Here is a 26230-nt window from a genome sequence, read left to right as displayed (position 1 = left end):
TTGAAACAATCATAGATTTTATTAACACTAAACTACCTGCTCGGCCAATCAGTAGCACATTATAGAAAAGCAAATAATCAGTTTTAACGAGCATGGATGCCTTAACCATCTTGACGATTTGGTAGACCACATTTTTTGTTTGTTATAAGGACACAAAGGAAATCATTGAAACCTCCATTAAGACTCAAGTCATATTCTAAACCATATTGTATAAAGTGGTAAGTGGTGTGATGCAGAATATTTACTGCCATTTCTACAGGGAGGATTTTTGTCAAAGGATGCTTTCAAACTGAAGGGCCATTGAAATGCATTTCATTTCAATAAAACGGCAACATCATTTGGACCAGGAATTCTGGACAGATGAGATGCGCTGATAGAGATGCTGGAAGACTGACCCGACAGAAGTGGAATGGTTCTAAGGTGTTCACTAGATGGAATCGCTGGCACGCATTGCGTCCGTAACAGTAAATTGGTGCACTTAAGGAAATACAGCGGGAAATGCAGCTAGACGGGCAGGCATCCATCACTCATTCTGCTCCTCTCTGGCGCTGGCAAATTAGCAGGAATTTGTTGGGGAGGGCTGATTGTTTTCTCTTAAAACGGGCCTTGTTTTTGCTGGGGGAGTCGCCCTGCAACATGAATATTGTGTGACTGGCGGTGAAAGGAGGCGTTCATAAGCAGCGAGGTGGTTGCGGTCTGTGCAGACACGCTGCCAGCCACGCGACCTCTCCCGCTGCTCTCAAGCTGATTGGCTCGTCTGGAGTAAGACTCTTCAGGGCCTTGGCTTGGATTCAGCAGCCATGATTGGGAGTGTTAAGGAATAAAGCTTTTGGAATGAGTTCCTGATGAAAGGTAGAGAAATAATCCAGGTCCTATTGACAAAATCCCCCGCAGGCCAAAATGTCTTCCCTGAAAGACTCCCTGTGAGACAAAACGGCACTATATTGTAAATGCTTGCCAGGACACTGTAAGCACAGTCCATCATTGCGATAATAATAATGTTGAGAGTCAAGCATGCGCTCTAATGCAAATAATGCAACGTTTGTCGGCGTGAGATTGCATTACAAATTAATCCACATTTCAAAATAGGCATTACTCATTTTAAACTATTGTACATTTTGAGCTACACCGAATGGTCAATAGCACGATTATGGCCTGAAAATCAACGATGTCATGGCATTGCCAGAAATTTCTGAATTTATTTCACTGATGTAATCCCTAAATTGCTCACAGCCCCCACCGTAGATATGCAAAGTAGATATACAAAGTCTACACACCCTTGCTCAAATGCCAGGATTTGTCTTAAAAAATAAATATATATATATATATATATATATATATATATATATATAGTATATATATAAGTTAAATGGGAGTCAATGATGTACACATGTTCTAGTAGGCTTTTCCTGACCAATTCTTTTATTGATTTATTTTTTTAAGTCGATTTGAGTTTAACAGCTTTTTGGTCACATTTATGGTGAAGAACTTTCAAAAGGTTTCATCTTGGTCTCATTTTTTACATCACAAAAACCTGGCATTTGAACAGTTGGCGCATAGGCATTTTATTTGATTGAGATGACCAGGTAAGTGTCATTTTGTCTGTCACAAGTTGAGTCCCCAAAATTATTTAAGGTGGGCATTGCGTCCTATATTCTTTTCCTGGTTCTTCTCTAAATGAGAAATGTAATCAAAGTGCTCATTTTGCAGCTGGCCTGTTTGAACTGAGTTCTGGATCTGTTATTTTATTCCAGAGTGGGTCTGATCACCTTGACAGGGCGCGTGCCTCCAGGTGTTTCAGCTAGCAGTCAGAATGGCAGCTGCTGCAGCTGAGCCGCTGTAGGGACCAGCTGTGCGTGCGTGCGCGTGCCTGTGTGCATCCAGCCAGCTGCAAGGAGAGCGCAAGGTCTTCTCCAAACTAGTCAGCAACACCTGGGCCAGCTCAGCTTCAGTCGATCGCCATACAGTAGCAGCTGACTACAGCTGTGGCTTAGAAACGGCAACGCTTGTAAACAATGGCAGCACCGAAAGCGAAACCACGACCAGTTGAATCCGTTTTCATCCAAGCAGGCGTCACCCTCGTGGAGGTTAAGGCAGATTCATCATCATCAACAAGCCATGAAAGCACTCGCTAAGGGGAAAAGCAGCCTCAATGCCAAATGTAAGGCCATTCTCCCAAATTTCTCGCCCGTTCTTCTCTTACCTTAAATAAACACAACACAGCCGACTATACGCATCCCGTTTTGCCAGTAGCCAGCAACTCGATGGGATCCAGCGCTCAGCAAGCGCTCTGGTGTTGGATTCCATCAATGGGGACAGGTTGCCGGCTCCCGTTGCCAACAATGTCCATAGAGTGCATGTGTTTATTTAGAAAGTTATGTCCAAGTATTGATTCCCCCCCTTGTAGGCTGCCAGTGCCTGGCTCAGATACAGTAAAGTGCCTGTCTATCATACGCTTGTCCCACTGGAGGCCGAAATGTTGTCTATAGCTCCGAAATGGCAACCCTAGGATAATATAGCCACCTTTCCTCTCCAAGCATGCTGAGCTGCAACGGCAAGGGATGTGTCTGTGTGTCTATGCGGTGTGTGTGTGTTTAGTTTGTGGGCACCATCCAAGAAAAATGTAACGAGACATCCGTTCTTATAATCGTCTGGTTTGGAGAATATGTCACCTACTACTAGGCAAAATATATAGTATAACAGTCAACATTGTACCCTGACCCTGTGTTTATATTCAGTTAGCCTTCGTCGTGTTATGCTACGTATGATATATGAAGTTGCGCTAGTATTTACTCCCCCCAAAAAGTGAAATAAAAAGAAAATATATTACATTTCATTCCATGCGTCATTTTGCTTACTTTCGGTTGTGATAACACTGCCTGGCTGCAATTTCAATGTGATGTGAAAGTCATCGTGAGCAACTCATTTCCGTACAGTTACACACAGGATCATTTGAAGATTTGCATTCACGGTGGCCAATATCAAAATACAGAAAGCCATGCTCAAAATAAAATATAAACCCATCACGGTTGTTGAAATCCTTTTTTTTTTGGAGGGATTTCAGTTCACCCAGAACATAATGGTTTAACAAATATGAAATTTGGCCAAGAATGATTAAATATTCTCAGAAAGCTTTACATTTCCATTTTGTACACCCACTTAGGTCTGATGACTTGTTTTGACATAAATATGCAGCACAATGCATTTCATATCCACACATAGGCTCATAAATTGCCAGAGCAATTACGTTGGTACAAATTGCTGTTTGGTCTGCCACTGAAGCTTGTAAACTCATCAGGCAGGATATTAAAGTTTGTGTTCTGCCTTCTGTGCTTCACATTTTCCTCAATATTTACAGTGAGAACTGTTTGGGAGTCGGTCCAGAGCAATTCAACGGTAACCTTTGTGAAAGTAACATTCACAAGAGCTGTGACAACGTCAATGTTTTGCCTCATTACATTTATCCAACCTGCTCTCCAGACAGCATTACAAGATTTGGAAAGATTAGCGCATAATGCTATTAATTAGCACAACAGAGCGAAGGAACAGCATGAAAGTCACTTCTATGAATGCATCTGAGACGTAACAGTAGCTTTATTTTGATACATCCCAACAATCGTGGCTACTGCAACAATTGCTTTCAATACAAACGTGTGAGACAAAATATTAGACAATGAGTCTAATATTTATGGGCAAATTTAACCTATTTCGCATTGAACAAAATGTGGTAGTTACCTTGGCCCATGTCCCATCCCTCCACAAAGTTCTGTAGAAAGCGTTCAAATAGGTTTTGCATAATGGCTCCTAATGTAATAGCCTCTTGGCGAAGATTAAAAACCATCAGTGGCTGGAGTGGAGTTGTTTGCAGTGGAACAAAATAGAAGCTTTTATCATTTCAAAAGGTAATAATAACAACAGTGTAGTGTAGTGAGCCAGCCTAACAACATAAGACTTAGTGCTCATTTCCTGTCAATCAGGTATTAAACAGCCACTGATGGGTGAATTAAGAAGCAATCATGAGAGCTACCAAGAAACACTCTATACTTTACATAACCATACATAATAAAGAAAAGAGAGAAAACCTGATTGTTGTGTGTTTTCTGAATGGACACATTTGGTCTACGTAGGACGAGAGCATCTGAAAAATGTGGGCAGTGTGGCGGAAGAGGGGAACGTGGTGCAGTTAGCCCGGCCTGTTGAATGATGGGATGCAGAGTATGACAACCGCACAGGCTTCACAGAGATGCACTCGTGCCTGCAGTTTCCTGTTCGAACTGAAACATGAGCACTTCCCTCTTTAAAATAATATCAGAGTCTAGTCCAAATATGGCAATAATCCATCATATGTGTTCTGTATTCAGGTATTTGCTTCAACAATACTGCAACAGTTCAGGGAAACCAAACAGCACACTTAGCATTGTGTCTCTATATTATCTATCTATCTATCTATCTTTTTCTTTTCTTTCTTTTAGAATGATCAAAAACACCACAATAGGTAAAGATAAGCTGCACAGGTGCAAAATGAATTCTTTAAATACGGGGTCCCCAACCACCGGGCCGCGGACCGATACCGGGTCGCAGCGGGCTGCGCACATGGAAGAAAAAAAGAAAAAAACAAGTACCGTACTTCCGGTTCATTTATGATCCGAGGCCGAAAAACATTTTATTTTGAAAAGTGACCGAATTACATCCATCTATGACTGACTCTTAACGCATGTCAAGTTGTCCCGTCGCGTAACGGTAATATTAAATGCATTAGCTAGCAAATGAGTAAAATAAACAGACGTATTTGGAAAGTTTCTGTTTACTGTGTACAATAAAGTTATTTACGCTTCTGTATTTGTCTCTCTAAAAATATGACGTGTTTATTCCAGAGAAAACAGTTGCAGTGGTAAGCGCACTTGTGTTAAATAAACTCCAAGTTAGCAGCGAAAACTTCAATCGTGTCCATCGCCGGACAGTTCTGCATATTAGAGTTGACAAATGCCGTTAAAATTATCCGTCACAAATAACAAATCTTTCAGCAGCTACACATATCCACAGTCCAAGCCCTTCCCCGCCACACACACAAATACACAGACACAACTTTCAGCAGCTCAGCCGAAACGAGGATATGCCAAGCTCAGCGGAGGATGTCCATTGAGACACCAGAGGCGTTCTCCGGTTTCCCTCTTGGGGCCGACTTTGGCTAGCGTGCATGCTAATGCTCGGAACCCCTCGCATTCGTTCGTATAATAATCTGCCTCATCTGAGTCTCCAAGCAGCCTTTTCACCACCTATTAGCTCTCCAAGTCGCGGTGGTGACAAAAGAAGGGTTTGGACATTGCACCCAAACAGATTGTCATAACACACCGCTTTTCAAAAAGCTCCTCAGCCGACCTGATTACTTCCTCCGACTTGAAGGACTGCTGATTAATCGCCACTTGAGAGAAGTGAACGTCAGCAACGCTGTGCGAATAATTTAGTCATTCAAATCGGAGGGAAATGAAAGGTCGGCGGCCGCAAAGAATGGAGTGGGCTTCCGTTAGGTGTACTTAAACCTCTGCGGCTGCAACAAGCTGTCCGTGCAGCTGAGTGAAGCTAAGCCACAGACTCTCCAAGGCCAAAAACTAAAATCGGTAGCCAGCTGCAACCACGGCGGTAATTTGGCACTTTAAGAAGGTGCAATGTTTTGCCATTTTACCAGCCGCTTACCTCGACTTTTCTTGCAGGAACTTTGTCATCGCTGTACACTCAGCATAATAATTCGAGCTTGAATAAATGAACTCAACGTCACTTAAATAAAACGACGCCAGCACAGTTTGAGGCAACAATCGAGTTGTCCACTTCCATCTGTTCAAGTTCAATTTTGAAAAAAAAAAAACATTTGACCAAATGCTCATTTATTTTGTTGTCATTAATAGTAAATATTGGCAATACAGTAAACTCCCGTTTACCATGGGGGATATGTTCCAGACCCACCCACAATAGAAAACCATATAATTATTGATATTAATATTATTACTATTTTACCCTAACCACACACTTTAAACAAAGCTAAGGGGCCTGGTAGGGTGCTGCGTGATGTTGGCGAGTCTGCATGTGAGTGTCTGGATGTGAGCCGTGGCTTACAGCAGGTTCTGTGTGAGCGTGTCCTTAGTGTGTTTATATACTCTATGTGTATATTCATGATTTGCCTGAAAGTGCATTAGTGACTGCGGTTTTCCTTTCCCACACGCAAGGGCAATACATTAAGTAAGTATACTGATCAATTCCATAAAAAAAAGAAGTAATATAGCGGGGTCATGAATGGTAAACGAGATTGCTATTAAGTGGGGGGAAACTGCACTTGTAACAAGTGGGTTACGAAGTAAAGAAATACAATTATACAGTAATTGTACCTACATTTGAGACGACAGTTTTGTCAGTTTATCGCCAAAGTTTGCTGCAGAGGCAACCACGTGTCCTCGGATTCCAACGAGAGTTGTAAAAAATAAAGAAGACTGCTACTAAGAATTGGAGGAAGGATACATGACCTAAAAGTGAGACAGTATGGAGACGAAGTGACTGCTGGCATACATGGCACAGGGATCGTGCCTGCTTTTGTCAGACCTCCACATGTGTTTCCAATGGGGGATATTAGTTTCTGGTCCGGTCCTGAGTGTCGGCTGCAGCTGAGGTGCGTGTGTCCACATAGACGCACGGCGCAGGCACATGGGAGGAGATGTAGACAGGTTGTGATAGCAGTGAGATGGCAAGTGGGTCGCTCTGATTAAATGTGTGCGTGTGTGCACGCAAGCGTGTGTGCAGGGCTCAGGTTTCCCCGCGGCTGCTGAATGTCTAACGAGCGAGGATGTCAGTCTTGTGCGAGAAGCGGGTGTGACAGCAATGAGATTCAGAGGAAAATGAAACTTCAGCAGAAAAGATTATGTACACAGTTTAAAAAAAAAAAAAATGCAGCGGAATTTCCTGCTCTGAGCCCCTTTTGACTTCTACCTAATGCGTCTGCCGCTGCAGCAGGAAATTTAGGAAAGACACTTTTCAATGCAGGACAATATCTTTCATTTAAAAAGAGGGGACGTATTAAACCCAATCCTTGAAATATACTACCCGTGGTGCACGACTGGTACACTATCTCACTGTTTCCCAAACTTAGCAAGGGGGCCGCATTTGGATCCCATGTCTTTCAGTGGGATACAACCAATTTTTTAAATGTGAGAGAGCCCACACATGATGAGGGGATAAAAAAAAACGCTATGTTTAAGGAAGATGATCAACACAGCACACACATTACGATATCTCCACCTACAATTTTGAGTCTCCTCCCCAAACCAGGTGGTAGTACCAAAACTGACCTGTGAGAGGCAGTACAGTGCCACAGGGAATCCAGGCCGCAGGAAAATACAAAGAAAAAATAGTGGGAGTAGATGGAAAAAGATAAGATAGCTTTTAGCTAATAAACACTCAACACAACCAGTCGCTCTACTATTTGTGCTGACTAATTAGCTACCGTTTTGGGAAAAAATAAATAAATAAATACAACGCCTTCCCCTGCAATTGAGTATGAGCATATACAGTATAATGTGCTCAGCAAACCAATTGGGTTCTAATAATATGGTCAGATCAGATTCAACTGTCTTTTGAATAACACAAAATGTTCACGAAAGTGTCAAAATGCATCAAAATTCAAGAGTGAGCCATTATGTTAGGCCCATGTTTAAATTTCATGTCCTTTTACAAACACAAAATTTGAATGTGACCAAACTGATGACAAATGTGACACTGATATATAAACACCGTGTGCAATCCTTTAAAATAAATGCCTGAATACAGAATAGTCATTAATCAGAGACATAAATCCACTCAAAAACTCCCCACACACGTCAAAAACACACACTTCCATGACCATGTCCATGGGAAAAAAAAGTTACACTCCAACAACGGAGGGCTAAGTAAAAGTTTATATTTTCAGCGGCCGTCAAAATAAATGAAAGCGCCAACGTGAACACGGGAAGCTGGACTTAAACGTTGTTTTACTACAAGAATATGGACCGGAGGAAGTCAAGGGTGCCAAGGATGATGGAGCACCTGTATATTTGCACAGACCTTCACTCTTGTGATGTCATCGCTCAACAGTAAACATTTATCTGTTTTATGATGACCATCCAGAATGGTTAGCATCAGTTGGACCAAGGAGACCACCATCTGCGCTACTGGGTCTTGTCTTTTTAACTCATATTAAGACGCAGGCAGAAATCTCAATCACAATCAATCTTTTTGTAAAGACGTCACTTTACACTGTGAAATTATTCCGTAGGATGACAAAAAGCTTGCTGGGATGGTTGGTGGTCAACACACTCGTTTTCAGCACATCAGTTTTAATGCAGATCCAATCAACACACTTATCAATGCGTCAGCTGTGTTTACTTTCCACTGGACATACTTCAAACCTGCAACTCCTAAGCTCCGTGTGGGATATTTCCTATTCCCTAGCAGTCTGGAATGCAGCAATAGTTAACAACAAGATCAAATTATGGAACATCTCCTTGACGACATCATGAACAAACGGGGAAACCATGATACATTTTTGCTGAAAACTCCTCACATACATTGCAGCTTTATAAGGTGGAAAAAAGAGCATCCGAATGTTATCTCAGATGTGTTCAACGGGACGTAGCAAAAGTCTCATTTGGAAAACCCCGTGCACGTCATAAACGGCACGGGGCGATTTATCAAGACAATGTCACCTTGGCTATCAAACTTTCACAAAACGATTCATCGCAGGGTAAAAATTCAACTCAACTCAGTCCAGCAGGAACATCTGAAACAATCATATCTATACCAACTGCTTTTTTTTTTTTCTACTGGGCTGTTCACACATGAGGTATGGTGCTTAGCAAGACAACAGATAATGGTGCGGAACCTGTTGGCGAGGCGGGAGGCCAACTCGCTGTTGTCCTCGCCGCTGACAGTTGTTCCAGCACCGTTCTCTGTGGGGGTCCGGGCCACACACAGTTTTAGTACAGTCCAAGCATGGAGAAAGTCAACAGTGATGAAGCTCTCTCCTCCCCCCGCCCCCTCCCAGTGTGTCGTCCCGCCACAGACAGAAAGAAAAACAATGTTAGCGCCGCGATGATACGTGCGAGGTTTCGGACACAACAACTGTTGCTTGGGGTCATGACAGGTAGCCAGCGAAATAAGAGTGAGACATGCCAGCGTACATTTGTAGCATATTTTTGTATGTCATACGCACAGATGTTAAGTCTTTGGAGGACTATTTTCAGTTTTGCTCGTGTATTGTATGTACACTTGAGCGTGAGTGCTTTGGCAGTCTAATGACTTAAATTTTCTTTTAGTTTTTGGTAGACAAGCTGTTAACATTTTCACAGTCTGAGCCTGTCTCACCTACTTCAGGTTGCATTATTTTACCACGTCAGTCCCATTTTATGTGACAGTATGTACAAACCTTGTTCAACTCTTCTTGCAGTGCCATCCTCTTCCTAGACTTCGTTTCTCAATTGGTTGTTTCCATGGAGGCCTCCCAGTCTGGGATGTTCATCTCCTGTGAACAGCCACCCATCCTTCTCCCCCCCTGGGGGAGGGTCCCACGTTCCATCTCATTGGGCTGCTTTCACAGAAAACCTGAGAAAGAGTCCACAGGGGGAAAAAACACACACACACACACAAGAGGTTTGGATTTTTCTTGAAATATGACTTATGTCATGGGATAATACTTTCAAGGATGCCATGCAGTGTTTATTGTAACTGGTCATTCATGCAAAACAGACAGATATTGACATTGTTTTTGTGATGGGTGTTTATTCAAATAAATTATTAGGCATTTATTTTAATCAGAAGTCAACCCCAAAATATTCATGTCAAGAATATGTTCTATGCAACCCCACTAGTCGAAACAAGGCATTCCTTGTGAGCAACAAAATACACCCATTTTTAGCCATCTCAGGGGGCGGCCATTTTGTCACTGGCTGTCAACTAAAAATGACATCGAATTTGCTCAGGGCTCAGATATCAACCAATCATGGCTCAGCTTCAGAAAACAGGTGAGCTGTGGTACATTGTTACCTGAGCCCTGAACATCTGTGATATCATTTTCAGTCGACAGCAAGTGGCAAAATGGCCGCCCCCTAAGATGAATATAAAGAGGTGGATTTTGCTGCTTAATTCGTATTCCACCAAAACAATATTAATCAGAATGCCATGTTTATACCGGTGGGCATGCATAGAACATATTCTTGTAAAGAACATTTTTGGGGTTGACTTCCCCTTTGAGGGACACATTGCATTTTGTTGTTCGCTAGCACTTTGGTGATCTTAGCCCAGCCCATTTTGAACAGAAATGAGAAATTCAGTGCAATCCACAAATCACATTTATTTGCCTATAGTATATTTATTTTCAGGAATGCAAATAACTCCAATTTGACATTTAAATCAATAATAATAATGTGTTATTATTTTCAGTAGGATTCTAGTAGTCTCTACATACTGGTGTATTGACAATTACATGAATATAATTTTGTTAATTACCAATGCGTGTAATTTAGGGCAGCTGTAGCATAAACTTCACATTTCATGGGGGTCTAATAAATGTATTCAGCATTGTTGCCCTATCATTTATTTCTCATCAATATAGAAAAAAAACAAAACAATGAAATAATAAAAACAGGAAGTGACCTGAGGCGGCGTCACCCATTTCAGAAGGCGACTGTTTCAGTTTCTTTGTCACCTTCATAATTACATGTCATAAATTACACACCGCTGTGCTTGGCAGGCTTGCATTTACCCAAAACAGTCAGCTGATTAAAGCGAGCCTCGAGATCTGCGGCTAATGCCGTCATCATCAAGACCAGAAGGCCGAGAGGCCACGTGAAAACTGATCGTCTTATCAGACGTATAGACGGAGGCGGGGGGCGGGGCGGGGGGGAGGCTTGCTGTGCGGGTTAACTTAGATGGCAGCATGATAAAACCTGCCCCTTTAGGCGAGGGCTTTTGCATGTTTAAGTGATCGTCTTTTTAAAACAAACCGAAATGGGTGCTTGGGCCCTTATTTCACGTGTTCGTGTAAAAAAGAACATTAGTACTTTGTTGTAGTTAAGAGTAATTTTGCGTCAAAAGCTGCTTTTTGCTGCTTTGGCTGAGAATGAAAAATATACATTGCTGCAATATGACACACACGATCGTACTCCTCTGACCTTTCTCTGGTAACCACGAGAACACCACGCTGCCCACTCATGGATCTACTAATTCTAAATACAACAAGCAAATGTTTTCCCATTCAAGAGTCCTTTGCTTGTTTCTACATGAAACATGGTATCCCGAGTTTCTTGCTCTTCCCTGATGACCGCTCATCTGTTTTCGATGGTGTTTGTTTGAGGAACACCAGCTGAACCCCTTTGAGCAGCGGAGTGCTCTGTAAACACTTAGGATGGATTAGGTCAGGCAGGGCAGAGGGGTGAAGGCAGGTGAGAGAGGGAGAAGAGAGCGAAGGAGCAAGAGGAGGAGATGCTTCAAATGAGTGCTCGACTAGATACTCAGTCGTGCAATTATTTTGTCACAATTAACTATATTGTAACAGAATACAAATCTTTGGCACGTAAATGTAAACAAAGTGATTTGGCCGATTGTTTTGCTGTTCAATCTAGACTGTTTTCAGTATAAACCTGGCTTTGGATCAAAACACAAGCAATATTTGTTTGATAGAGAGCAAACATGCTAGCATACACCTTCTTTTTAACCAAGAAATTAGTGGAACAAGTCACACTCGGGTGTTCCTCACACCGGCACCTCGTCCATCATCTGCTCCCTCTCGAAAAAGCGATGCTAAAACTAAGCATATAAAAATCTTGGTTTTCAGCGTGGTGCCAGAGTAAACTGGGCGCTATTTGACTTAAGAGACATTTCCTACTTGAAGAGTAACGGCCTCAGGTCTCTGTTTGTGATGGAGCGCAGCGCCTCTGCCCAAGTGCCGGCCATTTCTTAGGCCTCTTTGTGGCTCAGAGGAACACTTTAAAAGCCACAAGTTATCATTGGAGCAAAGGGAGGCTTGTAGAGGACAATCCCCATCAATTTGCACACTATTATCCTCTCTTTAACGAACCCTCCGCACACCTCACACAAATGCCGCCGCGCGCACTTTCCATCTGTCCGTCCGCTGCCAGTTCGCACACCTTCCTCCTCAACAGTGCGCCCCTCTCCTTGTGCCAGGAGCCCGGCTTGCTTTCCTTCCTTCCCACGGTGCCCGTCCGAACCACGCTGCCAGCGCTCCATCAGTCTTGTCCGACGCGCTTGACGGGATGAATGGCGGCGCTCTTCGCCAGCTACAGTACTGCTTTCAAAATGGTGCTAATTATTTAGGCGCTGCTGTGTGGCCTGAAGCTGTCACCCGAACGACGGAATGCATCCAGTGAGTAATGAGAAAAATGATGCTAATAAAGACACGATGCCGACTTCAGTGCTGTTGCATTACAATGGTAAAGTACATACATTACTAAAAGTACCTGATAAAAATGTGAATATATTCAAATGATTAAATCATAGGCTTATCAAAAATACTTATTTGTCTGTGCATCTATCTATTTTCTATAACATTTAATGCCATTAGGAATGAAGTGTGGTCTGATTAAACTCAATTTTCTTTATGTTATGCAGTCGGATCGTCAGTAAGACTTTTTATACCCTAAGAAAATATTCTGCTTTGGTTTCAAAGATATGTTTGTTTGCCCACTTCCTAGTTTATTTTTTGGACATGTATGGTGCACCTTGTTCCATATAACTTTGATTGCTTGTCTGTAATAATGACAAAGTGACTTCAATTATATGTTATTTTTATCTGATGAATGTAGCTTGATTTTAATGGTGCACACGGGGGATTCAGGGTAATATATATGTTTTGGAAGGTAGACCCTCATATTTGGGGAGCATTTAAAAACCCACAGTTGGTAATAAACTAAAACTTGCTCAGGTAAGCGTAACAGGCAAGTGATCCAGTGAGAACATACAAGGTCGACAGCATATAAAGTCAGGAGGAGGAATGATGATCTGCTGTGGTTTTACACCTACTTACAGAGCATCCCACTGTTTTTCCAAAGGCAAATGCACTTTATACTGTCATTTTGGGGCTCCAGGCTCATTATAACAAAACAGATGAATGCAAACTTGAACCTGGAGCTCCATAAGACTTCTCAATTGCATCTGTCATACACGCCAAGGTTTCAGAACTTTCAGGGATTATTTGTCTTTTGTCAAAGCAGGCAGCACTATCGTAAAGATTATTTTCTAGATAGCTCGTATCAGTTTCAAATCAGTGTGTTTATTTTCAAAGTGGTAATTTTAAAAAAAATTTAACCAATCTTTTCGAGCAGTCGGTAATTATTTGTCCGTGTTAAAGCAGGAGCCAAATTGATTTTGAATGGTAAACACATGACAGGGTAAATGTGGTGCGCAAACAGTACTGCACCAATTGAGCTTGCGGTGGCACTTTGGTGAAAGTCACCTTAACATTAGCCAGGTAGCGGCCTAGCATCTCTTCTACAACTAGTTGCTGCTTTTACATGACATTACATACACTGTGGCCAAAGCCCAAGTTCTTATATAGACGAACTGCTGCCAGTTACAGATTTAAGTGATATTTTCATACATTCCGGGATTATGTGCCCGCGATGGCAAAAACATCTGTGACTGGCTGGCAACCAGTCTAAAAGTCAGATGGGTAAGACTCCAGCTCACCTGCGACAAACATTATGGAACATTTATGAATAAATGGATGCAAGCACGTGTTCCTCTAAGGAACTTTGCAAGGTGGCGTCGTAAACAACACTTTGAGATTAAACTTTTATGACATTGCAGTAATGCTATTGGTTTTGAATGATACCCAACGCAAGCCGAGGAGAGCTGGAATCGAAGGTTAAAGTCAAGCTTTCAATTGTATGTGACAGTTTTCGTGTTTGCATTTCAATGTGAAAAATGTAATTGAATGTTTGACCAAAACAGTTATGGATTCTTAGCCTCTAAACTGTCAGAAAAGTCTTCCACCAAACTGTTTTCCCTAATTTAAACAGAGGTTGTTTTTTCAGCAGGTGCCATGGTTTTGCTGCAGAAAGAGAGTAAATACAACTGATGTCCTCGGTCGAGGCTCGGGCTCCCACATTTTTACTGACAACTCCGTCTTTTGGCAAGAGCAACCGATGATTAATACTGTTACTAATCTCACCCAGGTACACATAAACATTCAAGTGGGCCAAGAGTAAAAACTCGCCATTTACAGTATATGAATAAAATCATTGATTAAGCATTTGAAGAGTTTCAACGCAAAATAAAATATGTGCATTTTTGTAAACTTTGTAAAATGAGTTTTTATGACTATGATTTCCAGGTTATAGCATTTATTTTGGGTTTGTTTTGTTTGTTAGCTAAATTGAGATGTATTAAGAAACTAAGAGGCTAATTTGGAGAAGAAAAAACTGTGAGGATCATCTTATCTCTGATTTAAAAGAGAATGAAGTGAATTCTTCACTGGCTTTCACTGACCTTTTTATAGCGTGTCTCTCAAGTCTGCTCTGGCATAGTTATGATTTTCAGACTAAGGGGTAGCAAATTTCCTATAGCGCTCGATGGAGCCTAGCAAATTTCCACAAGTCTCCGTCAGCACGACTACACGAGCTCGTCGGTGCTCCGGGTCAGCTCCGCTGGGAGCCCGTAGGGGGGACGCAGCAGCAAGAACGGTGGTCGGCCATCAGCCGCAGAGTGTGCTCCGCCTGTTAGCGGGCAGCTGAAGCCACTGTGGATGAACCCCGGTCACATATGAAACCCAAGGTGCATAGCGGATTGTGCACAAGATTGACTGTTTTGTAAATGAAAATATAGGTTTTGGCCGAGACCTTTGAGTGATTTCTACTGTTATTATTTTTTTAATCCCCCTTGCTCCACCTCCAATGGTTTAGCTCCTAAATGCACATAGCACAGTGATGCAGTAAAAAGCCCTTCTATATTCAATATAAAAGTTACATAAAATACCATTAACTGTTCTTGATGGTTAGGTTACATGCACTGCGGAGGGATTTAGGCCTCTCGGCTCTCAACCATGTGCCCTCCTGCCTAAACACACGTTTGTCTTTTTCTCCACTCACCCGTCCCGCCTTCCATCTATCATCGCCCGACTCCTGACAGATGACATGTCTGCAGCTCCCTCACCTGTCAATCTTTGCAACACGGTTCAGTCAGAGGACTCAAGAATATGCTGAGGTGGGATAACTCCATTTTGGTGTCAATGTTTAAATATAGACAGCATGCTGGACTAGTGGTTAGCACGTCGGCCTGACAGTTCTGAGGGATGGGGTTTTAATATCAACTCTGGTCTTGTCTGTATTTTTACCTATGTAACTTATCCTAAACATACACAGTCCTAAAGTCACAGTTGACAACATTGTGCCTTAGAATACAAAAATCCCCAGGTTGTCGTCAATTCGTAATTCCGCACCGGTACCTTCCGCACTGTCACCGCCAATTAACAGAGCTGGGCATTTTACTAAAAATTCACGGTGTGTTTATCGCCTTCCGTCTGCAGACTAGGTATCCTTCCGCCAACAGTCTATCTGCCTTATTATCAGTCCGGACTAGATAGTAATCGCCTATAGCCCAGTCCCCCTGTAATTTTAAATGGGCTTCCGTTCGCGTTTCCGTTGACCAACTAGCAAACTGAGTGAAATTTAAATCACAGCCGCCGGACTAAATTTGTCTCCTTTTAGGACTCAGAAGCTGTCAAAAAGACTCGCCTGAAGGCAAGCAGAAGCCTAGGCGCAGCCATGGAAGTCTCACCATGAAAATAAACGATAGACGATTACATAGATGGAAAAAACGCGATTCCAACTATGCTTAATGCGTCTATTTTTTTCAAGTTTCCCGACTATTGTTTATCGCCTACAAAATGTGCGTCGGTTATAGGCAGATAGACGGACCAGCCCGTAGAATAGCTCAGCTCTGGCAATTAAATTTCCCATACTGGCTTCTTTCCAGACATGAACATACAATCTTGACAGACTATTTAAAAATGTGATTCAACCCTAACCCTAACAATAAAATAAACAGTGCCACAGAGATCTTGGAACTGAAAAGTTTGGACAAACAGGCACGTCAAAATAATAAGTAGATAATGCTGGCAATATAAATATGATCGTTATTATCCTCACGATTCTTAGTCTCCTACATGCATATACTGACAAAAATGAATATGTGGCAATACATCTGAATAAATCTTCTTAATTAAGGACTAATTCTGTGTGTACATTGAACAGAAAGGACAAAAGGAGTGTTTGCATGCAAGTTGGTCTGACTGGATGCCACATGCTGTTCTATCTTCACAGCGGGATGATCTGCTCGCTCAACTTCCTTTCCATCAATCATTGGGCCCATTTGTTTGCACAGAGCTGCGCTGACAGCCGGAGGCTCTTATTGCAGCACTGAGGCTCATGGCGACAGCATGTGTGATGAGGAGTGAAGGGGAAAGCTGCCGAAGGAATATTTGTTTAGTTTTTATTGTCGCACCCTGGCTCCCCCTACAGTTTTGGCATGTAACTTACACTCAAGCAAATGCGGTAAGTACAAATCAGCGGAAAAGGTACATGAACAATATGTGACGAAAAATAAAATATAATATTGACCATTTAGGAATCCGATGTACTTTATACAAAATGCTTACTAGTAGCCCAATAGTATTTGCCTTTAAAAAGGCGAGAGTTCCTTTTGGAGTATGTTATGGTCAGAATTTACCTGCACTGTCACGTGCCATCCTGTGGAAGTCATTTTCCGCCCTGGAGTTTCATGTCTTAAACCGGCCCACTTCACGTTTTAATGACGATTTAACCCTTATTAGTGTATGGATCTAAAATAGCTTAGCATTCTCTTCAGTGATACTCATATTGTATTTAAAAATCAAAACTACAATAGATGTGCTCACGATCAGTGTTTATATAAAGAAGTATGAGAACATAAATAGCTGAAATGTACAAAAAGGACCAATAAGTATAAATAATATGCATATAGAACACCGTCCCGCTGGGAAATTGCCGGGTTGTCCGAATTACCCTCACCGGGTATATCATCGGGTGTAAGTATATCACATCTTGTCACCATTTACAATCGTGAAGGCATTTCCAAAGGAGATTTTCAAAAAGCCAGTATCTTTTTTTTAAGGTACATTTATTTTATATTTGTGTTATCATTGGCAAGCAAAAACTGTTGATCATATATTATACCCGACATTGAATTATTCCCTTTTGCCCGTAAGATGCATTTCACATGAGAACAAAGTCACGTTTGCTGAGTCTCTCAAACTCATGCCAACATAACCTGCAATGGATTATAATTTCCATGGAAAAAAAAAAAAATGTAAGAAATCATGTATGTCTTATACTATGCCTACATCACCTTTCCTCACAAAGCATGAACTACAGACAACACATTTTCCCAGAAATCCTTTTGCAAGACCACCCAGTTGGCCTCAGCACCGGGCAACCAAACTCAATGCTTTCCTTGAGGAGCTACAAACCCCCACGCCAACTCATTTCTGAGTCCACTCTTGTACTTTGCGCAGTTAAAAAAGGGTATTTGCATGGTCTTTAAAAAAAAAAAAAGTAAAAATGAGGTCATTATTTCTGCTCGGACTGTATTTGACTGGACTGTCGAGGGAAAACTTGTCATGTGACTCATGTGACTGGTCAGACAATTGTGGTGGCTGGTGCTGTCAAACAGTCTTTGCGCAGTAAGCAAGTTTATGATTATGAGTCTTGTGTTCAGGGAGCCCTTCAATGGAATGTCTTCTAGCACACATATGGTTACAGTCAGTGGAATAAGGCAACGGCGATGATTTAGTTGCTTCACATGGGAGCGAATGAACATCCTAACATATTAGTGGCTCTGAAAATGGGGGGAAAATGACTATTACCCTTTCCTTTGAGATTGATATAATGTTTCGACAGAGAACCAAACCACTAAAGTTCCAGATAATGTGGTTTGGTCTCGCTGCCACTTAAGTGCAAAATCACTTAACATAGACTTGTAGATTGACCGTGTTGGTGGGTGGTTTTCATTGTGCAGAGGAAAGGCAGGCGTGTTTTCTTCACAGTTTGTTTGATTACGTCTTTATCCATCAACGAGGGGCTTTTAAGTGCTGGTGCAAAACCGCGATCCCTTAGTGTCATAATGTGTGGACTCGCGTCCGCAGGTAATGCATGAGGCTGTGCCGTTTTTAAATAAGCAAGATTGAAATGGGAGCACAACCAAAGAAAACAAGGCATCACGAGCCAGGACGTTACATTTGTTATATTGTGGTGTTTGGGTGGGGAAAAAAGAGATTGGGACCAATCAGCAGAACATAAAAAAATAACGGAGGATGCGACAAAAATCATCGGGCAGCTTTTAATGTCTTGTTACCCTGCACTTGGACAAGGTTTTGATGTCAACAGGCTCATACAATGTGTTGTTTTTGACCAAGCCTCCCCCAATGTTAGTCAAGATCTGTGGATTGTTTTTTTTATTTAGTTATTGAAATATGGACACAATATAATGTTGCTTCAAAGTTTTTTGAGGCACTGACCTGCAAGAGGCTTCACAGAAAGTGTTGATTAAAAAAAAAAAAGTGCTATGTTAAAAAAAAAATAACCGTGGACAATAAGCCACATGCTGCTTCATCATGTCTAAAGACAAAAAAACATTATCTGACTACGTGCAGCAAAATCATCAAAACAGGTTTAAGAAAAAATGTTGCACTAATAGTAGTATTTATTTTCCACATGATCTTGTGCTGGAGTCATTAGGTCCACGGTTCAAATCTAAATCCAAATAGATAGATGCGTTTAGGGAAGGTAATCTAGCCAACTGCTGTAATAAGGAACCCAACTCAGCCCAGATGACATTTTGTGATAGGTGCAGTAAAAAAATACACATGAAAGGGCCTTAATCCTACATTGGCTGGTGCAATCACCTCCATAAAACGGGTGGGTGGGGAGTCCTGGCTGTTAGATTTATAGACAGAAAACAAGCCCAGTGTGACAAGAACTTGAAGCAAGCAAGCTGAAGCGCAAGAACATTCACAATTCTTAATCACCAAATTGGGAGTTATAAAATCACTTGTTTTTTTTTAATAGCCTGTCGGCACAGCAGCGCATGCCCATAATCTCTCACCACATACTGGATTTTGCATGATTCTTTATCTTTTATGCCAGTATGTGCACATACATTTGGATCCTTTATATCTACGTCAGATTGTATCTCCCCTTTTTTTTTTTTTTTGTAGCCACATGCATTGTTCGTACATGTGTGGCCCTGCAGCCAATGGCCCGTTACGTGTTCCCTCAGCAGCCGTGAAGAGGGAAATGACCTTTAATATGGCTCGCCTTCTCCCTCAGTCCATATTAATGTTAATCTATCAGACTTGGAGGCTCCCTCACCATACAACGCCTCCAATGTTCCCGGGGCCTTGGGGTGCAATCAGTGGCGTCAAACTAAGCACTGCTCTCTCTAAGGGTGGGGATTTAAAGAAAAGAAAAAAAAAACACATGCTACTGCATGATCTCTTGCTGTTTTTCACAAAATACAACATGACCTTGCCTTAAGTGACGTACAGCTCATAACTACTGATACAGATTTTCAATAAGGATTAGACTGAGCAAGGACTCAGCTGGAGAAAATCTACAGTGGAGCATTAAAATTCTGCTGGTCGGCTTCCATGGCTAAATGTGTTTACTCGTGTGACTATTTAACCGAGCATCGATTGCTTACAATTTAATTAGGACCATACAAGAATCAGCCTAATGCTTGTAGGCAGTGTAAATACATAAACACAAGTTGTTTATTGACGAAGAGCTAACAAAAAAAGCCTGTTCCATTTTCTCTGAGCTTTCTGGTCTCCAGTGACTGCTCTGATTTGATTCAAGTAATCTGCCCAAGAAATGTGCCTTATCTTTCTTCTCCATCAAGACCTCACCTGATTTTCAGTGAGTTTGAGTCCCAACAATTGCTGCGAAAATAAGACTCAAGTAGATAAAGGGGTTAGATAATACAAGTGAGGGTTAATGTTTGTGCTGGGGCGATTGAACTGGGAGGGGATTTAATTAAGCTTCAATTATGTCCAAAACATACATAATGTGTTGTGAAAACTTGCATTTACGTTAGAATGAAATAGGAGAGAATTAAGGCGAGTTTATTACTTAGGTCATTAGAAGACCCAATATGGAGTAATGTTGGATGAGAGTAGAGCTGGTCAAAGGGATGAAGAGAATGGTTAGGGTCATTTGTGTAATCTCAGTGCAGATCTGGCCACTTCATTCCATGAGTTTGTGCTAAGTGCAAGCCGGGAGTCGAACTTTTAAGGGAGGTTTGTGGAAACAAACTACTAATGTGTTTTTTATTTGTGGCCGGGAGATCTTATCGAGATGTGTGGCGCAAACTGTTTGGACTATTTTGCCTTTACCTGCAATTTAGTATTTTTCTTACTCTGTGTCACAGGTTTTAGTAGACCTCATTTGGAAATCACATTGGTTTTCCGTGCTCATAAATTAGTTTCTATATTTCCATGTCTTGTATTCTGTCTCCTAGTCGGTTTTGGCCCAAATGAGACTATAACAACATATGAGCGGTCACACTGGCAAGCAAGATGGTGGCATGATGGCCAAATTGGCTGTTGTCAAAAACGCTGTACGTTGGCAGTAAAGCAGGTTACCATTAAAATTAGGTTTAATTAGCTTATGCTGAAAAAAAACCCTCAACATGGTCGACATTAAGTAGTCTTGTTTGTTTGTTGCACAGGCAGGTCTGGGTTACTAAGCACCAACTCGGTCGGATATAGCGGAATATAAAATACACGTCGAGGGGTGAGGATAACTTAGATCTTGACATTAAACTTATTTATTGGGGAACTGGCTTTTTTAGGAAATGTAGTGCAATATAAATGCAGAGGTCAGTGCATGATTGCGTTAAAAGAGGAAACGTATATCCATTGGCGCCATTATGTGGCATCTTGGTGCCAAGGAACTTTCAGGAGTTTTATTTAGGCAAAAGTGGTGCTTTGCTGTAATCTTGTGGCATGTATAGACTATTATATGTTTTGTCAATTACCACAAGCAGACCCATCACCAAGGGCGGGCCATAGAGGGCAGTGCCCGCCCACCAAGGCGCTCAATATTTTCAGAGGTTGATGTGAGCATAAGTAGGGATGTCAACATTCATTTTTGTGACTATTGATTGCAGTTTTCACACATTAGACATTTAGTTTTTTTACATTATGTGTTAAGACTGTCGTGGTGCGTCACTGTATGGCAACTGAGGAGGGACAAATTGCGACTAAAGGACCATCTCAAACCATTTCATAAAAAAATCCATGGAAGCCACAAACCCTTTGGACATCTCAAATGAAGATGCATTTTAATTTCCCTTTTTCCTTTTAAATGCTGCAGCAGACACCCGTTGATGTCGGTGCATCCACCATATTAGATGTGGCTTTTGTTATTAACCATAAAAATCGCCAAATAATATTTGTACATTTCAGTTAGTATGATGCAATAATTTGATATTACTCCAGTGAGCATCTCCAAGGAGCAAGTGAATGAGGCATCTTCACAGTTTGCTTCACTTTGCCACATCCGATGTGGCTGTGGCATTGACGTACTCAAGAATGCGTCTTTGTATGCTGTATGTATGTAAATGTTTTCTACGGTAATACTTGCTTGCGGTTGCTGCAACGGGCCCCATTCAAGAGTATTGACTCGGAGCGGCATCTGTGGAATATATGGTGAAAAGTAAATGCTGTCTGAAGGGTATTAATATTAATCACCCAACCGCCCCATGCATTTCATGTGCCCCCCAGGGGAATACTTTTGATCATTTTCAGTGGGTAAATTGCTCACAAATCCGAACAAATCTATCTTCGGTGGTTCCACTGTATTAACATGATCCAAGTGGGTGCTCTAATTGACTGCTGTATCAGAGAACATTAAATGTGTGTCTTGCTTCTGGTTATGTACTCTGGAGGAAGCCCAAAGTCTCTTGTCCTGGGATGGAGTTGACATGACTAAGCCCTGACACATTCTGACTCATACCCTTACTCTAGGCCTTTTTCAGATTGCACACACCTCACCCTGAATACCATATATATAAAATCTCTATATATATTTTCTTTTATTCATTCCAAGCCCGTTTCCGTCCATCTTTGCTCTGAGTAATTCCCTTTCTCTTTTCCATTGTTATGATTCCATCTCATACACGTCGGACCAGGTGGTTCAATACATTAACTCTCATCTGCCATCACGCCGCATCTCCCGGCTGCTGTGTTGTTGTCTGGTTGTCATGGAAACCAGCATGGAAGGTCCAGCTTCACCCCCCGTCCGCCGTAGCGGGGGCCCTAATCACCGTGCGCCTGCGACGGCCAGGAGCCGGCGGTTTGTTATGGCGTGTCGCCACCCTCGGCGAACCACATGGCCTCATGTTTGTTTGAACAAGGCCCCCGATGCCCGAGTGTTCTCTCGCTGTGGTGGAGAAAAATAGAACGTAAAAGGCTGTCAAAGCTCAGCTGTCACCAAGAGAGAAACTGGTCGAAAAGAGGAGCTATGAAGGGAAAACACAAAACGGGGAAGGAAAGGCAGGAGGCTTGGGAAGACGTTAGAACTACTGAGGAAAAGGGAGTGGAGATGCTGAGATGGGAGGAAATGAGGATGGACAGGAGTAGACGGCCCTTTGCTGGAGCAGAGAGGAGGAGTATTGCTAAAGTGTGTCAGGAGGACAAGTGAAGTCTGTCATTGCAGAAGCACAGAGGACCACTCCTCTGTTTCCATGACTAATTGAAATCTTCCACTCGACTGATGAGGCCTTGCTCCTTTCCGACCACCCATCTACGTCTCTCTTCTAGCCTTACTTCATTGTAGTTTGTCCTCATCTATTTATCAAGTCAGGGGAATGATGTGCCAACAGATTTCATATTATATCACTTTTCAAGGGATAATATGAACACGGAGGCTGTTGTAGCACATTGGCTTCCAAGAACGTGTGTTTCAGAGCACCTCGTAGCTAAACGTTGCCAACCCCTGCAATAATAAGGTACCTGAGTGAAAGGAGTGGACATTTCAAAATACATGTTTCACATTTGACCCTTAAGGCTGATTTTAGGTCCTTGCCACAAGATAAAAGTGTTTGGGATGCTGACTAATGAGTTCCTCCCTTAATCAGGACTTTGTTCCCCAAACAATCATCAGTCACATTGCCATGGCATATTATACTGTTAGCATTGGAACATACCATACACATACCATATGGATTTGGAGAAAAATTTACTTAACGAGTAAAAGCAACATTTAATGATTGATATTATTATAATAGCCATTTGACACACAGACCAAGGGAAAACAGCTCGCCGTGTGCTTTAAACAATCTGAACATCCATCAAGTTATTACTGGATTTGATTCCAAAGTTTGGTTACCATGCAGCCCTAATCAAAGACCTAAGACATCTATTTATATTTTAACGCTTACCTTTATGTCACAGGAAAGCCCAAAGAACCAATAAAGTGAAGTCCGCCGCCAACATTTCCTTCACAATAATATGTTGTATGCGCCCCACTAGTCTAAACACTGCATTCTGATCAATGTTGCGTTTGTGGAATACGAGTTAAGCAGCAAAAAACATCAATTTGTATCCATCTCAATTTGAACCCCGCAGCACCGTGCTCCGTGCTAGCATGCAGCAAAAGCAGAGGTCCATTAACGGGTCAGCAGCCTGCCTATACAGACACCGAGGGGTCTATGTAACCCACACCCCGCAGTCCACCGGGGCACAGTTTGATCCTCAAACGACCCGCTTGACTGACAAAGCCACACATTAATATCTCCTGCTTCACCCAAACATGTCAGGGCGTACAACGAGCCATATCCACCCTATAATATATCTCAAAATCGTGAACGAATCAGGGCTGCCTTCTGTAAATAAATGGATTCGATACCAGAAGCAGATCTGATTTCATCCAGCAAGAACTTGTTTGAGCAGCGCTTTGACGTTGAAACCCAAACATGGAAGATTTGAGAGAAGCTACAAGAGCATGAAACGTGATTAGTTGGTCATCACAGAGCAAAACCGACCATTTCCTGACACCGCTCGGTCAAATTGATCAATTGCAAGACAGTATGTAGGCTACTGTACTAAGCAAAGGTGATACTCAGGATTCAGTCGGGGTTAATCACTATTGGAGGCAAGATGATGTGGGAAAAGCGTTAATGGGGTGTTTTGCTGCAGGATAATGCTCCCATATGGATTGAACAGTCAGGAGGGATGTGAAGCTGCCAGGAGCTGCTTAACAAGTTGCAACCATCAATCAAATGTTACCCACTCTTCAACAGTTTTATACCCTCTACTGCTTAAACATCAGTGGTCAGCATAGACATGACAGAGGATACATCACTGTGGTTTTTAAACCATAGAACATGTTTCCAACTTCTTTTTTTTTGTTATAACCTCAGTCACATACTTAACCCACAAGATGCCAAGACCACACAGAGATTTAGGGCATGCGTGTCGGCTTAGGCGACGACATCATCGTTAGTGAGGAGCTTTTTCTATTCTTCCATTCGGTGGCCGCGCGTAGGATTGTAATAATTGTTTTGCGACAGACACTCATGCTGAGCTTTCTATTCTGAATCAAAACAGAAAATGTACCAATGTGTTTTTCCTTTTCAGAAAGGGAAACAATTAAAGGCATTTGAGAAATAATAGGCTATGCTTTGTTTTAAAGAGAAGGTCAACCAAAAAATGTTTTTTACAAGAATATATTCTATGCAGGGCCACTAGTCGAAATACGGCATTCTGATTAATATTGCGTTTGTGGAATATGAGTTAAGCAGTAAAATCCACACCTTTATAGCCATCTCAGGGGACGGCCATTTTGTCGACTGAAAATTACATCACAGTTGCTCAGGGCTCAGATAACGACCAATCATGGCTCAGTGTCACAAAACAGGTGAACCGTGATTGGTCGTTACCAAAACAGGTGGATTTTGCTGCTTAACTCATATCCCACAATTGCAATATGAATTATAATGCTGTGTTTAAACTAGTGAAGGCGTATAGAAAATATTATTGCAAAGAATTGTTTGGGGTTGCCTTCCTTTTTAAGTACGGTGGTCAAAAAGGTGATGTTTTGGCAAAAGGCCTCTATACTAAAAGTGATATTTCATTCTTGGTAATAGAATGCACCGGTTGTATCGTGTTGTGCATCCTTTTGCAGCAAATGTGCCCAGATGAGGCTCAGATTTCCATTTGCGTGATTTCAATCAATAAACTCGCGATTTCATTAGTTGTTATGAAACAAATGTCGCTACTTTAACCATATACATATATACACGCTAAAACCTACATACATCCCACCCACAGTTAAAATTCTGCATGACTTGAAGCATCACCTTCGCAACGCCCTCTGAAATGTGATTAGTCAGCAACTTTTATGCATGTGTGTGTGTGAGAGGAGATGGACAGAACGCCGCTATCGTGTGTGGTAGTGCGCGAGTTGTCATTACGTGGTTTGCACAGCTCACTGCTCACATACTAAACTGAATCGGCCACTATATAAATCTTTGGAGAAAGAGTGAGACAGACAGAGGTGAGTAAATAAGAATGACCAAATAGGGTGCGTGGGAGATGAAGTGAAGGAGTACGTGCGTTGAGCTGGTTTTCGGCTGAGGTGGATCATATTCTTGAATTATGTCGCAAAAAGCAGGTGGAAGCCTTTTGAGGCTACCTGAGCAAGGCGGACTGAGCAGGCTGTGAGCGAATGTTACAGCGAAATGTTGTTTTATTTTCCTTTGCTGCTCGCTGGAAAGAATTCCAGCGTCTACCTGCCTCGCCTCGCGTGTAATGAGATGAAATTACCCTCAGACCTGGCTAGCCAGTCAACGTTAGTGACCTGGCAACAAGCCGGAGAGACGCTCAGCCTTTGCTCACGTCACACTCATCAGTGTCTCTGTGTTTTTAGTCAAAATAGAACCCCAAAAAAAAGACCAAATGAAAAGCATAATGCACCTTTCTGCCGTATGCTGGACCTTCCGCACGGGCAAGGGAGTGGAGTTAGGGTGGAGATGCTGGCGAGGAAACCAGACGCTGTTTCAGACTCCTCCCGGATTATTTTTGGGTCGTTATTAATTCTCATAAATGAGAAATGATGAAATTAACCATACAGAGTGGAACTGCGGGGAGTCAAGAGGT

General features: G+C 42.0%; 1 protein-coding gene and 1 long non-coding RNA gene across 2 annotated transcripts in view; both read right to left on the bottom strand.

The window, feature by feature from the left end:
* LOC147129175 (bone morphogenetic protein 4) overlaps positions 1-9475 on the bottom strand; it is a 39459-nt gene extending 29984 nt beyond the window's left edge. Inside the window, exon 1 of the mRNA XM_086017014.1 lies at positions 9446-9475. Coding sequence (XP_085873140.1) covers positions 9446-9472 — 27 coding nt within the window. The 5' untranslated portion in view covers positions 9473-9475. The remainder of the gene's footprint in view (positions 1-9445) is intronic.
* Positions 9476-9505: 30 nt separating this feature from the next.
* The window catches only part of LOC147129173 (uncharacterized), a 113707-nt gene continuing 96982 nt past the window's right edge, over positions 9506-26230 (bottom strand). The window contains exon 3 of the long non-coding RNA XR_015082625.1: positions 9506-9621. This is a non-coding gene — a long non-coding RNA (uncharacterized LOC147129173). The remainder of the gene's footprint in view (positions 9622-26230) is intronic.

The sequence above is a fragment of the Filicampus tigris genome, chromosome 19 (assembly GCF_054856515.1).
Source record: "Filicampus tigris isolate MCC_2025a chromosome 19, RoL_Ftig_1.0, whole genome shotgun sequence".
Lineage (NCBI taxonomy): Eukaryota > Metazoa > Chordata > Actinopteri > Syngnathiformes > Syngnathidae > Filicampus > Filicampus tigris.
The sequence above is the reverse complement of the archived record's forward strand: the minus strand, read 5'-3'. Positions and strand labels throughout refer to the sequence as shown.